Source organism: Haliaeetus albicilla, chromosome 16 (assembly GCF_947461875.1).
Source record: "Haliaeetus albicilla chromosome 16, bHalAlb1.1, whole genome shotgun sequence".
NCBI classification, from domain to species: Eukaryota; Metazoa; Chordata; class Aves; order Accipitriformes; family Accipitridae; genus Haliaeetus; species Haliaeetus albicilla.
Window position 1 is genome coordinate 14,786,921 of NC_091498.1, and position 16,011 is coordinate 14,802,931.

A 16,011-nucleotide genomic window follows, 5' to 3' on the forward strand; every position below is an offset into this window, starting at 1 on the left:
TTTTCCTCTAGCCTTTAAAATCACTGCTGGGATAATGTGGCAAAATCCTATATCCAAAACAAGTGGAAAAACTGCTAGCTTTCTTTTAAGCCCCTGACAGTTGTAGCTAAATAAAATAAATGCATGACACACAGGCCTTCTGTACTAGGCAAATCTAGCAGCATGCAGACCTTGAGAAGTTCTCTTGCACTGTTTGTTAAAAATCATCAGTATAGTATATACTCAAAAAGATTGAATTTGCACAGTTACTGCGCTGTCTTAATACAACATAATTTCCAATTATGGAAAATAGCTATCCTGGTAGTGAAGATGAAGACTATGCAAGGCAGTGTATATATGTGGTGTTTACAATGGATTAATTGACATTACAAAAAATTTGCAAGTGTGAAGGCTGTTATATCGGATTAGACATGCTTCATTTTATAGCTGTAGCTACTTGCTTTATCTTGCAGATCACAGAGCACCTGAGTAGACCGAACCTGTCTGTGTTGTCTTCAGGCATATCCTGATTTCGGCTGGGATAGAGTTAGTTTTCTTTCTAGTAGCTGGTACAGTGTTATGTGTTTTGGATTTAGTATGAGGATAATGTTGATAACACACTGATGTTTTGAGTTGTTGCCAAGTAGTGTTTAGTCTAAAGTGACGGATTTTTCAGCTTCTCATGTCCAGCCAGCGAGAAAGCTGGAGGGGCACAAGAAGTTGGGACAGGACGCAGCCAGGACAGCTGACCCAAACTGGCCAAAGGGGTATTCCATACCATGTGACATCATGCCTAGTATATAAACTGGGGGGAGCAGATCACTGCTTGGGAACTAACTAGGCATCAGTCAGCGAGCGCCGAGCAATTGCATTGTGCATCAATCATTTTGTATATTCCAACCCTTTTATTAGTATTAGTGTCATTTTATTATTGTTGTTATTTTCTTCCTTTCTGTCCCACTAAACTGTTCTTATCTCAACTCACAAGTTTTACTTCCTACCCCGCCCCCGGATTCTCTCCCCCATCCTACTGGGGGGGAGTGATTGAGCAGCTGCGTGGTGCTTAGTTTAGTTGCTGGCTGGGGTTAAACCACGACAAGGCACAAATATTCTGATATTCTGCTTTTTTTCTTCTGCCAGCTGTATTTTCCTGATCTTTCTAGGCTATTGCTTTTCTAACTGTCCTCAAAGCTGAAGATGTGGGATATGAGAAAATGATAGTCTTCAATCATTTTTAGGCCCTCCTTTCCAAGTCACCAGGGCAACATATGAAAGAATAGATAATTCAGCAGTGGATGGTATGACAATATGGATAGCAAGACCTACAACTTAAAAATTAAAGACAAGAGGAATCCCTATTGCACACAGCACCTTCTCTTTTACTCCACTTAGACTCTAATTAAAGTCTGGAAGAAGGAGCTGTGAATCTTTGTCAAGTCACCATAAGGCACAGAAAGGCAGAGAGATAATACACTTGCATAAAGTTAGCATGCTCCCACAACTTATTTCTTACTGTCATAAATCCCCCCCGAAGAGCTAGACACCCTGCTGTCCAGAAGAAAAAAGTTTTATTACACAACGTAAGTTTTGCATCTAAAATTTTATTTTTAACAAGCCACTAGGTGCTGCAGTCTTCCCTCAGAAGAAAAAGGGTCCTCAGTACCACAGTGAAACCAAGCCACATTGATGAGGGCACTGACATTTTACTGGTACCAGAAGTGCCTGTGAAAGGAGTGGACACTGGAGCTCACAAGTACGAGAGATGCTTACCCTGATCCTGGAATAGCACAGTCCTCTGATGCAGAGGAAATATTGATACACATTCAACAGAAGATAATCTTTATTGAAGAGTTTAGAGGTAGCATTTCACTTCTTGAGGATGCAGAGTTTTTCCTGTGCTCAGAGGCATTCAAGTAAGAGTCGAGAGGGAACACAATTAGTTTATGGAAACGGAAGCTTTCTTGCAAAGGAAAAAATGGAAGATGTCCCCCCCTGCCCATTTCCTTCACTAAGAGTCCCTTTTCATAGGTCTGGTCTACATGTTGAAGGCTTTTGAAGCAGCCTGTACAAGGCTCTCCAGCTCATTTCTGGAGAGGTAGTTTTATTCCCAGTTTAAGATGCATCTACAGAGGTGTTTTGCCATCATAGCTATGTTAAACTGTTGCAGTTTTCTTAGTTTCAATCAGCATAGCCTATTAACCTGCAAAGTTTATAGTACAGATGTAGCTCCAAATTATGTTTTGTGTTTAACAGGTAATTGTTGGCAAAATAGTTTGTTTCTCTCTCCCCTTTCTACATAACAGTTCACAAAAGAGGCTATAGTACACAATCCTCCTCTATTATGAAAAAATGTGTTGCAGCATCAGACATCATAGCTGAAGATTAAAAATAACTGACACTGTGTCAGTTTTACTAGTACCATTAATATGTTTTACTCCTTTTTAATTATGAACTTTAAAACAAATTAAAAAGCAAGTTTCATAACTGAAGGAACAATGCCTCTGTTGCTGCTCTGAACCTCAAGAGCAGATCAGTGCTATTTGTAACACAAACGTTTGGAATCTCTTCCAAAGAGGGTAATATAGATCTCTGTCAGATGCTGGTGAGCAAAGCAACTAAACAACACTGATACCTCGTCAAAATTGCACTGAAAATATACCCTATGTACAACAAAAAGGCTCAAAGTGGTCTTTTTTTTTTTTCTCCTTCAATTGAGAGAGTGCACTGAGGAAACCATAGTCTTTCACCAATATCAGTATTAAGGCTATATCCAGCAGAAGGGTAAAAGATACTAACCAACCACAGAAAAGACTTTGGATTTATTTTGGAGCTAAACAGAGCACTGTAACATGCCAGCAGCTCATTTTTTTTTCAGCTTTCTTCCCTAGGACTTGACTGGATTTTGAAGCACTTGACTGAACAGAAGGCAGCACCCAGAGAAGTTTTGCTGTGTGACCACATAAGCCTATAGCTGTTTGTTAATCCGTAATAAATTCACTATTGTTTATAAGCTTCAGCTTCCCTTTTTTGTACATTAAGCACTCTGAGGCGATCAGAGACACTTGGGCTGCTGCCCTTTGTCGTATGATTAGAACTTGCCCTTCCCCCACTTTCCAAGAGACCACAAGTGAAGGGGAGGACCAGCAAGGAATAAAGCAGATCTCACTCTAAATCGTCTATCGGATAAATGCGACACGAGCTTGAAGGGTAGAGTTCCAGAACAGAAGGAACTGTTACTGCTGCCTAATTTAACACACTTGCACTTGAAGGTTAATTTCTCAGTAATACTAAGTTAAAACACAGAGGCTGTTTCTCACACCGAAACATTAAGAAAGCACAACCGATAACATGAGACATACAAGAAGGGTATGGAAAGCACATGGAAAGCTGTAACTGCAAACCAGCACATTACCAAAGCAGTTAGGAATAAGAAAGAACACAGTACTTTTATTAGTGGTGACACTTATTTGGGAGAGACTGACAACACCAAGAAGCAAACCAATAGAATTTGTTCTCCAGAGACATCGACACAAACTGATTAGTACTGGGAGTGACCCGTTTCCCTACTATTTCTGCAGGTTTTACTGCAGCCCTTCCCTTCTCACACAAGAGACCCAAACAGCTAAAGTTTTCACTGAAGGAAAGGCTGAGCAAGTGACATTATCCAAACTTCTGCCCTGGCAGGCGAATGTCCCCAGTTTCTTCCTCAAACAGCAAGAAGGATGTTTCCATTTAGACACATAGCTGCCAACAGCAGCCATAACTTGGGACAGAATAAGAAAGGGTCCCTCAGGCCTTCTACCCCTTCCCTCTTCAAAATATCAATGTTCTCCCTTCCTGCCATAACCTCCCGCCTCCCAAATTCACACAAGGAGAACTGACAAAGTTTTAAAGGAGAAAACATTAAGACCGTCAGAGAGACAATACTGGGTTTGGTCAGGCAAGAAACATATCGGGAAATAGCTAAGAACAAGCGAGGAACTGCACAAATGACTCAGGATCCATTCCCATTACAATGGGGAAAACAGGCAAGTCTTTTTCCACACATGAACGGATCCACCCACCCCAAGTCAAAAAGTACAGAACAAATGCCAATTTTTTCATAGCAACTTCAAAAAGCCCAAAATATTTTTCATGAGAAAACTGGCATTTTAACATATTGAGAGTTTGGCTAAACTAAACCTTGATTCCTTTCTGCTTCACAACATAATTCACACAAAATATGTACAACTGTGTAAATGAGGCATTTTGAGTCATCTAAATGTCTTGCATAAGTCCTGGGTTTGTCTTTTTTGTAATTACAGCGGCACTTTTTGACACTTCAGCTTTTACTTTTACAAAGTAAATATAACAGACCACCTGTGCTTTGTGGTTGTTATGAAACAAATCAAAACAATGTATTTCATATTTTCATTAAGACCATGTAATAATAGAGTGCAGCTCTCTGACTCACAAGACACAAGTCTTGCAGTACATGGCACATAGACCCCTTCACTTGCCACAAACACTGCATTTCTGCTGCTCAGCCTGCTGGAGGAAAACCCAGCCATCAGTATCTACCCCACAGGTATTCAAGATTCCCTCCATCGGACTGAGGGGTCAAACTTAGAGTAAAACATAACAAGTGCCATACTTTCACCAGCAAACAGTTCAGCTGCAGACAAAAGGCAACACACACACAAGTGATCTTTCTAATACACCACATCTAGCAACTGCAACAAAATCGTTTATGTTGTATTCTAGGCACATCACATTAGAAAAGGAGGCAACTTAGATGGTAAAGATCACACTCAGGAACCGGACCGAACTACTGTGAAGAAGAAACTAAGGGCAGTGAGTTATCACTGCAGTATTGGTTTTGCTGAAGCGTAAACCTACTGCTCATGCGATTTCGAAGCATAATTATTCACAGTTCACCTGAGTCCAGGTCGCCAGCACAATTCATGCAAGAAGTAACCGAGTTTATCTTGCTTGGGATACCGGTAGTATATCAGGTCACTCCCGTCAGCTGCACCTCCCTCTCCCGCACCGAGGTTTTCAGACCTAAAACCAGCAGCAAAGTGCTTCCTACCTTCTGTCTCCATGTAATTAGCACTATTAATCCCAGGCTATCCAAGCCCCCCGGCGTGGCTCTGATTTGGCTTTAATCTCCGCCTAGGCCTCTTCTTCCTCGCCACAGAAAGCCATTTAAACCTTGGCAAGCCTTTCGGTTTAAAGTGATGTTCTGTTGCAGAGGGATTAGCCCCGCACTGTATTGGTGGGAAGCAGGGAGACCTGCAAGACCCGGCCTTCCTATACCCCCCCTCCCCCAAAAAAAGGAAGGAAAAGTTACTTTTTCGGAGAGCGGCCGCCTGGGACAAGGGCACCTCTTCCTTCCCTCCACCGCAGCCGGCTACACCCAGAGCAGCTCGCCTCTGTCTGCCCCAGCCGCCTTCCCTGACGCTTCCTCCCGCTGTCACCGCGGGACGCGAACGCACCGCCTGTCACCTCCGCCGCCCGTAACCCAGCGGTCGTTCGCGCCGCCCGCGGGGCGCCCCGCGCCCGACAGGGCGGCCGGCGCCTCCCCGCTCGGCGGGCGCCCCTCACGCGCCCAACGGCTCGCCCTCGCGCCCCCAACGGCTACCCGCACACGGCCGGCCGGCCGGCCCCCCGCCGCCTCCTCCGCGGCTCCGGGCTGCCCGGGAGCGGGGAAGCCTGCCGAGGCGGGTGCCGGCCCGTGGGGGAAGAGGGGGGGCCCCACTCACCCCATGAGCCAGTCCATGGCTGGGTCCCGCCGCGCCGGGAAGCTCCCGCGGCCGCCGACTCCCCGCTCACCGCCCGCTCATGGGGGCCGCCGCTGCGGGCACCGGGGCCGGGCTCCTCCCTCGCTCGCTCGCTCGCTCGCTGCCTCCCCGGCTGCCCGGCTCCGGCTGGGCGGTGCGGGCGGGGCGGCCGCCAGGCTGCGCCGGGTCCCTTCCTCAGCCTGACACTCGCGCACTGGGGCGGCCGGAAGTAAACACACGGCGCTGGCGGCCGCCAGCCGCCAACCCGGAAGTGGCCCCCCGCCTTCCACCCCCTCCTCGCCGGCGCCCGGGGCACGCTGGGAAATGTAGTTCGGGCGCGGCCGGTAACGCTCTCACGGCCTGGGGGGCCCTGGCACGCCCGGGCGGTGAGGGCGCTGAGGGGAGCGGGGCCCCTCAGGGGGCTTCCTCCTGGCTGGGGGCTCTTGGTCCCCGGGCCAGGGCCCTCCAGCGTTACCTGTCGTGTCCCCCCCGGGGGGACTTCACTGTCTGGGACGGGGCCTCAGCGGTTCAGTTCTCGCTGTGCCACGGGCTCCCTGGGGGCAGCTCAGGTCCCCGGAGGTAGCACTGGGGTAGTTGCACCACCCTGCACGCAAGAGAGAATTACTTCGTGAGGGTGATGAAAGCCTGGGGCTCCCAGGCATTGACCCAAGCTGCTCCTGCACACAGACCGCTGTTCCTCTCACCCCTTCCAGCACCCCGAGAGAGTCCGGGAGCCTTGGACGTGGGACACAGGCTGGCTGCCTTGCCTCCCTCGCCTGCCTCGTCCTTTCTGCTACTGGTTGCGCTTTGTGCTCCGGAATCTCCTCTTTGACTCCAAATCCTTCCTTTCTCACTTCCGCTAATTGCAAAAATAATCGACCGACTACTAGCTCCACAAAAACAGATGGACAACGCCTGCCCGCGCCCACAGACGCCGCGCCTCTTTGAGATGTAAACGATCCTAACTGTTTTAAAGAGGAGAAATCCTTTCCATGCAAACCATTGAGGTGCAGCATTTCCAATGCCAGATGGATGTCCTCTTCACTGATTTCCCCCATCAGCAGCACCTGCTTAGGGGGAGATGTTGACAGAGGCAGACCTGCTGGGGGTGATCGCATGCTTTGGGCACATGTCTTAATTAAAAACGATTTGTGTTATGGGGGAGTGACAGTTACTTCATTGGACTCCCTGCAGTCACCGGCTTTCTGAGGGAAGGACCATCTCTCAGAGGCTGTTTGAGCCATCTTCCTCCTCCCCTGCCCTACTTCCTCCACCCCACTGTGCCTGGGATACGAAGGGCCCTCCCAGCCCTGTGGGGCCGTGGGTGTGGGGGTCCCCAGGGTCCCTCATCCCACAGGCACCCACCCGTGGCCCCACCCGTTCAGGGAGGATGAGTTGGTCTCCAGCCATCACACTGACTTTGACAACAGTTCCAACACAGCAGCATTATCCTGGGGCTAGTAATGCATGGCAAGGGGGTGTCACGGGAGTGATTTAATAAGAATGTGTCTTGGTTGTTTTGTATCCCTCTGTCTTGAGGAAAGGTGGTAGAATTCTTTTGTATTAAAAACCATATTGCGCCGCCATTTTTGGAACCGACCTTCATTTTGAAATCTGCTTGGGATCCCTTTGCACAACATGTAACTGTTTTGTTTTGCCGCTCTCCTGTAACAAAATGTCACCCTGATAATTATTTGGGTATCCAGCAGTGTAATATAAGAAATGGAAGACCAGAACTTGAAAATGTATGTTGTCTGTGTTCATATGGAATATTTTTCTTTAACACCTACATTTTATCTTTTAATTGTTTATAGTTTTAGTTATCTTTGCATTTAGAAAATGTAGCAGAGGATAAGAAAGAGGTCTCTTGCAGCAAAACCCCGCATACTTTACTGAGTGGCTGGGACGAGGATTTTTCACAATGTTTAAAATACCAGATCAAACCATCTGCAGAAAATAATTATCCTTTATGCAGACACTTGATCCAGTCATTATCTGCAAACATTTGAGAACAGATGTCCCTCATTTGAATTATGTTTTCTTGTTGCCCTTTGTTAGGAGTATTTTTGGCAGGGCATTTGAGGATGAGCTCCATCCAATTTTACTGTGGGATGCATTGTACCAGGAGTAGGGTGTTCAGTCATATGACACACGTTTTAAAGCAGAGATGACTTCTGATACAATGAGTTTGTCATGTCACATTAGCTGTTTTCCTCTTGATTGTATCAAGGAAAATACATGGCAACTGGCACTAGGAGAATTACTGGTGCAAAAGAAACTCAGACAACGAACATCTATTTCATTAATCTTTTGTATTGTACCTTCCAATGGCACAAGGCATTTATCTGTATCTCGCCTAAGGTGATTATTTTATATTTTTTTTTCCATTGTCAAACTGACATTACACCTACTGCTTTTTTTCCTTCTCCCCTCAGCCACTGGAAACCCCAGAAGTCCCTCTGGCAGACTGAGCATTTTACCATTCACCCCCATTCAGTCAGGTCCCTCTACCAGCAGCTCCGAAGAGCAAAGGACGTGCCAATCCAAGAGCATTCTGCAGTGGTTGTCCTGCAACTCCCCTTCTGCTTCTAAACCCTTTAAAAAATGCATTGCAGAGATTATTTGTTTGACAATAGCAACCCTGGCAGGCTGTGGGGCTCTTTTGTGCTAAGCCCTATGCACATGCATAAAGAAAGGGTGCTCCTTGTTCAGGGCAACAGGCTTGCAGAGACCCTGTAGGACATGAATATGAGGTGCTTAACAAGAAACGGTTCTTGGCATACAGATGTGGTAAGAAGCGCAGAGGATCGGGGAGGTTTATAATGCTTGACGTTGGAGGGTTTTGCACCGAGTCTTCCCTGGATTACTGTCCCACAGCTTACTTGTGTCTAACAGGATTTAAAATGCAAGATTATTGCCAGACAGTCTGGGCAGAATGGCTGCAGCACGCCCCGTGGGCTTGCGGGATCTGGACTGTAAGGCTTTTGGCCTGTGGTGCATTGCAAGCAATACTGCCTTCACTCGCTCCTCTCCTTGTTCTGCCACCCATATCCCCTGGCCTGTCTGGCACACAAGGACCCCAAAAAAGTGCATGTCCTGCTCCTCCTGGCCTCCAGGCATAGGGTGGCTTTGTTCCCAGGTGTTCCTCAGCAGCACCAGAGCTTTTCGGGAACTGGTGGGAGGCTGGGGGGGATCCCACACAGACCAGACTGCAGGAGTTGGGGCAGACAAACCTCTCACACAAGGATTTGGCTGTTGTGTAAAGCTCTGCAGAGCTCTGTATAAAAGCCAAGGTACAAGACAGTGTGGATCTGAGGGCTGTCCCTGTCTGTCAGAGGGCTCTGCTAGGTCCCATAACCCCTGAAGAGAAACACTAAAGTCCTGAGACTGGCTCAGTGCTGGCTGAGAGCTGCCTCAGAACAGCAAGCCTGAAGGTTTCTTTCCTTATTTTTCCCTCCCGCGGTTCTCATGACCAGATTTGTACAAAACAGGATGTTTGATAGCAGCACAGACAACGTCTGTCATATATAGCTGATTTTTGTATTGGCTTTTCAGTCAGCTTGCTTTGCCCGTCTGGTAATAAAGCGGTGCCACAGAGGCCAAGCAGCTATGAGGAAGTAATCAAGGCACCGGTCTCTCTGCAACTCTGTCCCTTTACTGCCCCCAATTTTATTGTCATTACCTCCTGCAGCAGGAAAAGTGCAACACGCAGGTGGGCAAACATCTCCTCGCACGGCTGAGCACTAAGGAGTGGGAGTGAACTTTGCTCCCTTACTGGCTTATTGCATCAGAAACACCTGTCCCTTCACCACCTAATATTTGGTGTGGGGCCGAGCGGCTCATATCTGATACCTTGACACAACAGCTTTGCATGTTCCCTCTTCTCTCCCTAAGTGGCTGTGGTAGTGTTGAAGGAACAGGCGAAGGAGGAAAGAAAGCATTGCTCAGGGCTGTATGAGTTTTCCTTCTCTTGATCTGAGGCAACATCATTCCCGTGGAGCTCATCTTACCCTGGGCAGCTGAGAAATCTCAGCAGGCAGAGAGATGTGAACCCATTTGCCTGGCTGAGGTATTTCCAGTGGGTGGCAGAGAAGCAGAGCAGGTGATGGCTGCCCTGACACAGAGGAGGTATAACATTTTTCTGCAAGCAGCAAATCTGCTACTCAGATCTGGATCTTCAGCAACAGAAGGAGATACATCTTCATTGGGATGATGTGGCAGACTGATGGGCTTGGGATCAAAATGGTGTATTTGTGAAGCTCTGAATGCGGCACTGGCTCTTTAAGTCAAAAACATCCACATACTCCTTCCCTGAGACAAAACGTCTTTGTCCCTGCGCATGAAACATATTACGGTTCAAATTCCTGCAGAGCCATTAGAAAAAGCAAAGTGCATGAGTCTGACAGCGTGGGCCTGCCTGCAACTCTGAATGTGATTATTAATCATGCTGGATATTAATAACAGCATCTCTTGGTTGGAACATTTGATTTTTTTATAAATAAACACTGTAAGTAGTTATAAATATTGATTGCTGCCAGTAATAGTAAGATGTTTTAGATATAGTCTTGCAACAAGAGTGCTGAGGACCAGATTGGGGAAAAAAAAAAAAAGGGCATTTTGGGTCCTGAACTAGCTGGGAAATATGGCTTGTATTCAGATGTCTGAGAGAGGGCTGAAGCTTCAGGGAAGAAGGCTGAAAAATCTGCCTTTGGGGGTCTGCATTTCCAGGGATGCTGAACAAAGTTCAGTCTCTCTCTCCCAGTCATAGAAGAATAGAAGCATTAGGCATTTCCTCTTTTAGATGACAACTTATGAGTGGATGTTAAACCACGAGACTGGTGGTGACTGGGTTTTATTTTTTCCCCCACTAATTAGGTATTACGGAGCAAGGTGTGTGTCTCACGCCTCAGCTTCCACATCTGGAAAGTTATTTAAGCACTTCCCTCTGCATCAAAACTCTCGTGAGAGACGATGTGTAAATGTTCAGAAACCTTCATTGCTTAGGAGTGCTCAAAATTAGGTGGATTTCTTTGTTCTTCCAAGCGGGCAATACAAAAATTATGCTAAAGTGAATTGAATAGTAGCCAAGAGAGTTTTAGTTTCAGCTGGAAGCTTAGGAAACAATGATGGCCACCCGTGGGGTCAGTATGCCTGGGCTGACCTGCATGTGTTTGTAAGCCAGATGAGTGTGGGTTTCCTTCTGACCCAGTGCTGGAGATACTGTGTTGTTGTGGACAAGCTGTAACCAAACCCATGCTCTCATTTTGCCTGGCGACCACTAGCCAATTTGAACAGCCCATCTGAAAGGGAAAGCAGGAGTCACACACCAGCTCCGCTGTAGTTGGCGTTGCTTTGCCTTACCGATAAGCTCTTCCCCCAGTGTATCTTAACCTACTGCCTGTGTCAGGGTGGAGAAAAGGACACAGGATGAGAAACAGGACATATGTATTTAAGTTTGGAGAGGCACGTGCACTCAGTGTGGTTGGGTTGTAGGCTACTTGCAAGCAAAAGGTGTTGCATGTAACCAGAAGCCGAGGCTTGCCCATCCCTGCTGGTTTTGCAGGAAGACGGAGACAGTGCCGGAAATTGTTTGCATTATTTTCCTAATGCTGCATCTCTGTCCCAGATGGCAAAACTCCCCCTAGGCCTCTACCTCGAAAAAACCCAGCAGGCAACGAAGAGCCTGTAAGTCTGTTTTTCAGAGTCCTGGATGCTTTTAACCAGTCCTTGACATTATTTGCAAACACGAAGAACAACTTTCTGGCATGACTTTCTCTCTGGTACAACTACACATAAAGCAGTTCACCACGTAATCTCTGAAGTGACCTCAGAGCCTGTGTCACGTCTCCTGCAGAGCCAGGAGATGGGCAGCCCATCTGCATGGCCACGGGTGCTTCTCATGCAGGGCAGAGTTTGCCCCTAGCAGCCGTATGCCCAAATGGAAGTAGCCCTGGATTTGCAAGCCATGGGATGACAGTGAGACTCATGTGCCAGGATCACACCGGAGGGGTTGGTTTGCAGGTCCTGCGCACTCAGCTTGGAGCAAGCTGTGTGCCCTCAGCCTGCTCACGTAACCTGGGTGAGAGCAAGCAGTGGGCTGGATCCGGCCAGCCACTCCATGCATCCACTCCTGCTGAGGCTGGGGAGCGGGACTGGGGCTCAGCATCCCGCAGGCGCCGTCCAGCCCAGTGCAGGGTTGGTGCCTGCGGTACAAATGAGGCCTCCGATGCCTGCATTAAAGTGTTCCCAGCCCCCACCGATTACAAAGGGTGCCTGGCAGAACAGGAGTCTGTTTGTCTGCTGCGCTCTGCACAAACAGTCGCTTCTGTAAATACATCTCACATGAGCAATTAGCCCCGACAATAAAGAGGTCCCATCTCTGCAGAGTGGTTTGGGGAAGCTGCTCTTCACTGGGCGCCGAAGAGAGCTCTAACAGCTAGCTCTCCCCTGCCTGCTGCCTTCCCAGGGAGACCACAGGTCTGGGTCTGCAAAGCATCCCCTCCTTCCTCCTCCAGCCCTCTTGGCTGGGACTCGGTGCCTTGGCATGACACGCGTGACATGACCACTCTCAAAACAGCCCCCGGATGATAACCGAGCACTGAGCAGCGTGGGGCTGTGCAGGGAAGGGGCACACATTGCTCTTCAGCTCCTGTGACACCCTGGGGGCAGGGAGAAGTTATTTTGAGGTGAAATTGAAGCTGGCTCCCACCGTGCTTGGAAACCACCCAGCCCAGCTCAGGAGCCATTCTTATCACTGACTAAATGCGATTGTAATTATTTCTCCTCTCCCTCCTTCCTCACGTTGCTAGCATTTTTCTCTTTCATCTTGCACGACTAAAACCAAAAACCAACCCAGGAAAAGCACTAATCAGTTATTATTCATGCATATTTGCAATGCCAGGTAGAGGCCTCAGCTGGACAGCAGGGCTGCCAGTGCCAGGCTCCGCTCATTGCAAAAAAACCACAAAGAGAATTATTAATACCAAAGCCCTGGAAGTCCTGGCCCCACATCTGGAGGGGCGATGTCAAATGTGACGAGCACGTTGCAAGCAGCATGCCGTGATGTGCAAGCCTCTTCTCCTTATAGTGTATGTACTCTGTGCTAAAAAAAAGGGGGGAAGAGGCAGGGAGAGGTGGAAGGGAGATGGTCACCCCCAATCATCGGGCTGCCTGCTGTCTGAGACTGACCAAGGAGGGCAAGCCCTGTGTCCCACATCTCTGTTGTGGACAAAAAGGGAGCTTTTGCTAATGCTGCTGCTCTCTTTCATTTCTGGCCCTGCTGCGTGAACTCAGTTCATCTTCTCTAAATCTTTGCAGCAGTGAACACACCTTTTTTTGGGGTGGAAATTGAAACTGAAGTGCTCCTATACTGGTATCACTTGCTCTTACGCTGATATCACTGGAGTCCAGCTGCAAGAAGATAGCCAGTCTTGCAAGACTTGTGCAAAAAAACCCAGAAAAACAGTGACACAGATGCTTGTTAACATATTTGGAAACAGCAGAAACCCCTCGTTTGCTTTACTTCGTCAACACCTATGCTAGGGAAAAAAAAAAAAAAAAAATCTCTTCATTTTGCCTTGTTTGGAACTGGGCAATAAAGCTCTATTCTGTACAGGTGAGATGGAAAAAGACGCCAGTGTGATCCCTGGTGCCAGCCTGCTGTCCTCGGGGCTTCACATCCCAAGAAGACTCAATGGCACCATCTGATGGCCACAAATAAAAGCTGCTCCTGGAGGTGGAGATGTGTGAGGGGGAAGATTCATGTGAAAGTTATTCCCAACCAGTAACACGGTTTCTAGCTAGGCACAGATGGGTTAGTGGTCTTTCTGGAGAGTAAAGGAGGTTTGGGGAGGGATTCAGGAGTGTTGAGAGGTGGGATGGTTTGGCCTGCATGGTGGGAATGCTACCCCCTTCCTCACTTGGCTCCGCAAGCACTGACACAGGAGAAGCAGCAGGACATCTGGAGTAAGTACGTGGAAAACGGCGGTGAGTGACAGCCAACTTGCAGGGCACGACCAGCAAAAACGTAGCATGCTGCTGAGGCTCCCCAAAACCAGCTCAGAGCAGAATGCACAGTGCCAGAATTGGTGTGCTGGTAGAAACAAAAAAAAACCCTGCCAAAGCAGCTCAGGGAAGGGAAGGCAGAGCTCTTGCTGGAGCTGCTGAAGAGGATTTGGGGTGCATGGGTGGCCACATGAGGCTCTGTTGATGCAGGTGGTTCAGACCAATGGGGATCTGTTTGGTAAGTGGCATTGATTTTTCTATATATAGGAAGTGTTGATTTCTCCAGCGAATGCTGTAAATGAAGGTCAGGTTTATTCCATGTCTACTTTGCAGTGTTAGCAATGGGAAGCAACCTGTCCTCTTTCTCCTCTGCCTCTGATGACCAACAAGAGCAGTAAGTGCAAGGAGTCAGCTAAATTCTGGCCCCTGCGCACAGTAATGTGCTACTATATGAAATCCAGGAGGGTATGGTGAGGGGTAAGAAAGCTTTGCCCAGGGCAATTTCCTCAGATCTGTGGGGATCCAACAGTGCCATGACTGAGTCATCACTTAAAACAAATGACACTGTTTATTAGTGTAGGACCATCATTTGTGTACATGGAACCGGCTGAAACAACTCCTTGAAGTTTATCTTCGTGGGGGTATGGAAGTGCACCCCTTGGTCCTTTCATGAGATCACGCCTCTGCTCCAACATGTGTGTCCCATCTGCAAACTGGGGCTGCATGAGCAGTTTTTAAAGGAAGAGATGAAAAGCTCTATGCTGGGCACACCGGGGCTCTGGCTGAGCATGGAGGTTTCCCCAGGGCATCCACAAGCTCCAACACTTTGTTGTCCACAAACCCCCACAAAAACGAGAGGCTTCTCCCTGCTAGCCCTAACCTGTCTCCAGGGCAAAACACAGCCACCACCAAATTGCCCTCTCTGAAGGACCTCTGTGAAAGCGGCTCTAGCAAGACATAAGTTTTCCTGCCTTTTCCCATGGTCAGTCCTCCCTATGGGCTGCCAGCCTCAGCTCACCTGGTCAGGGCACTGGGTGGTTGTTTGCCTGTTTCTTAATCTGGCTGTTGCCAAAGGCAAGTTTGCTTCCTGGGTGGAGCTGGTAGATGCAGGGGGGGATTTGATTTCGTCTGCTTCTGGCAGCTGCACTACCACTAATGTTTGTGATGGCTCATTAGTCATTTATGGAGTGCACCCAGGCACCTGAAAGTCTTCCTGGGGATGCAGGGGGAGTGAGGGAGCCCATTTTATAAGGGCTGGGCAGCAAGTTGTTTGCTTCATACCTAGGAAAGGAGCCCAGAGCAGATGACGTGGTTTCTGGCTGTAGCTCTGGCTTTTGATGCCCCAGCTGCCCAGGATGGTTCCTCACTTTGCTGCCTGGTTGGGCAAGGTGGACCTGAACAGATGGGAGGAGCGGCCTGAGGGGTGCATGATTGTCCTTCAGGGGTAGCAGGATGCTGCTGAGTTGATCATCACCGTAACTAACTGCTCCCCAGCAGATTAACAGGCTTATCTACTTGTGCTGCTGGGGTGAGTTTGCACACAGAAGCAGTCGCCTGTTTACCAGTTAGCCCAAGTCATGCTGACAGCTCTGAAAGCGTGGGAGAGGGAGGAAAGGACACTGCCATGGGCACAGCCCCTTCAGAAAGTCCATGCCATGGATGAGCAGAGACCATGTAGGGTGGGTTCCCATGCAAGGCACCAGGCTTTCCCTCCCTTAACCTGCAACCTTAACCTAGGGGACAATGTCCTCCCCTTCCTCCTCAGAGAGGATGAATAAAGCACACAGTCAGCCAAAGCAAACAGGCGGTGCTGGCCAGGCTAAATCCCTGTCCTTCTCACCACAGTCCCAGTTGCTTTTCCCTTAACTCCCAGCTCCAAGGTCTCTCAGAAAAGCATTCCTGAAGGCTGCAGAGAAGAGACAAGGAGAGGAGAGACGAAGAGGTTTCCTGAAACCAAAGGCCCGAGGGGGATGTGTAAGAGGCGTGGATCGATAGCCACACTTCCGAGAGCCTCCAGACTCCCTAGATCAGTGATAATAGAGGGGTGAGCTCATTGCTAATAGCTTCAGTGGGTACGAGAGCCAAGGGCAGCCCGTCTGCGTTGGAGAAAGACTCTGCAGCTCTGTTGGCGCACTGCCTGGTGCAGGAGGCAGCAGGAGGATCCTTTTTCATTAATTCTCTATGCATGGACCATCTTTTTTGGTTAGGAGGGGTATCAAGGCTTGGTCTTTGGCTGGGTGCTATTGCATGTGCAGTGGAGCTGCTG

At 48.5% G+C, this 16,011-nt stretch overlaps 1 protein-coding gene across 2 annotated transcripts in view; it reads right to left on the reverse strand.

Moving 5' to 3' along the window:
• MOB2 (MOB kinase activator 2) overlaps positions 1-5,958 on the reverse strand; it is a 120,931-nt gene extending 114,973 nt beyond the window's left edge. The window contains exons 1-2 of one of the 2 annotated variants that reach the window (XM_069803604.1): positions 5,724-5,958; positions 4,897-5,022 (exon numbers count right to left, since the gene is read on the reverse strand). In XM_069803604.1, the coding sequence (XP_069659705.1) occupies positions 4,897-5,022; positions 5,724-5,740 (143 nt within the window). In that variant the 5' untranslated portion in view covers positions 5,741-5,958. The remainder of the gene's footprint in view (positions 1-4,896; positions 5,023-5,723) is intronic. The other variant, XM_069803610.1, reaches the window with a different exon arrangement.
• Positions 5,959-16,011: the final 10,053 nt, after the last annotated feature.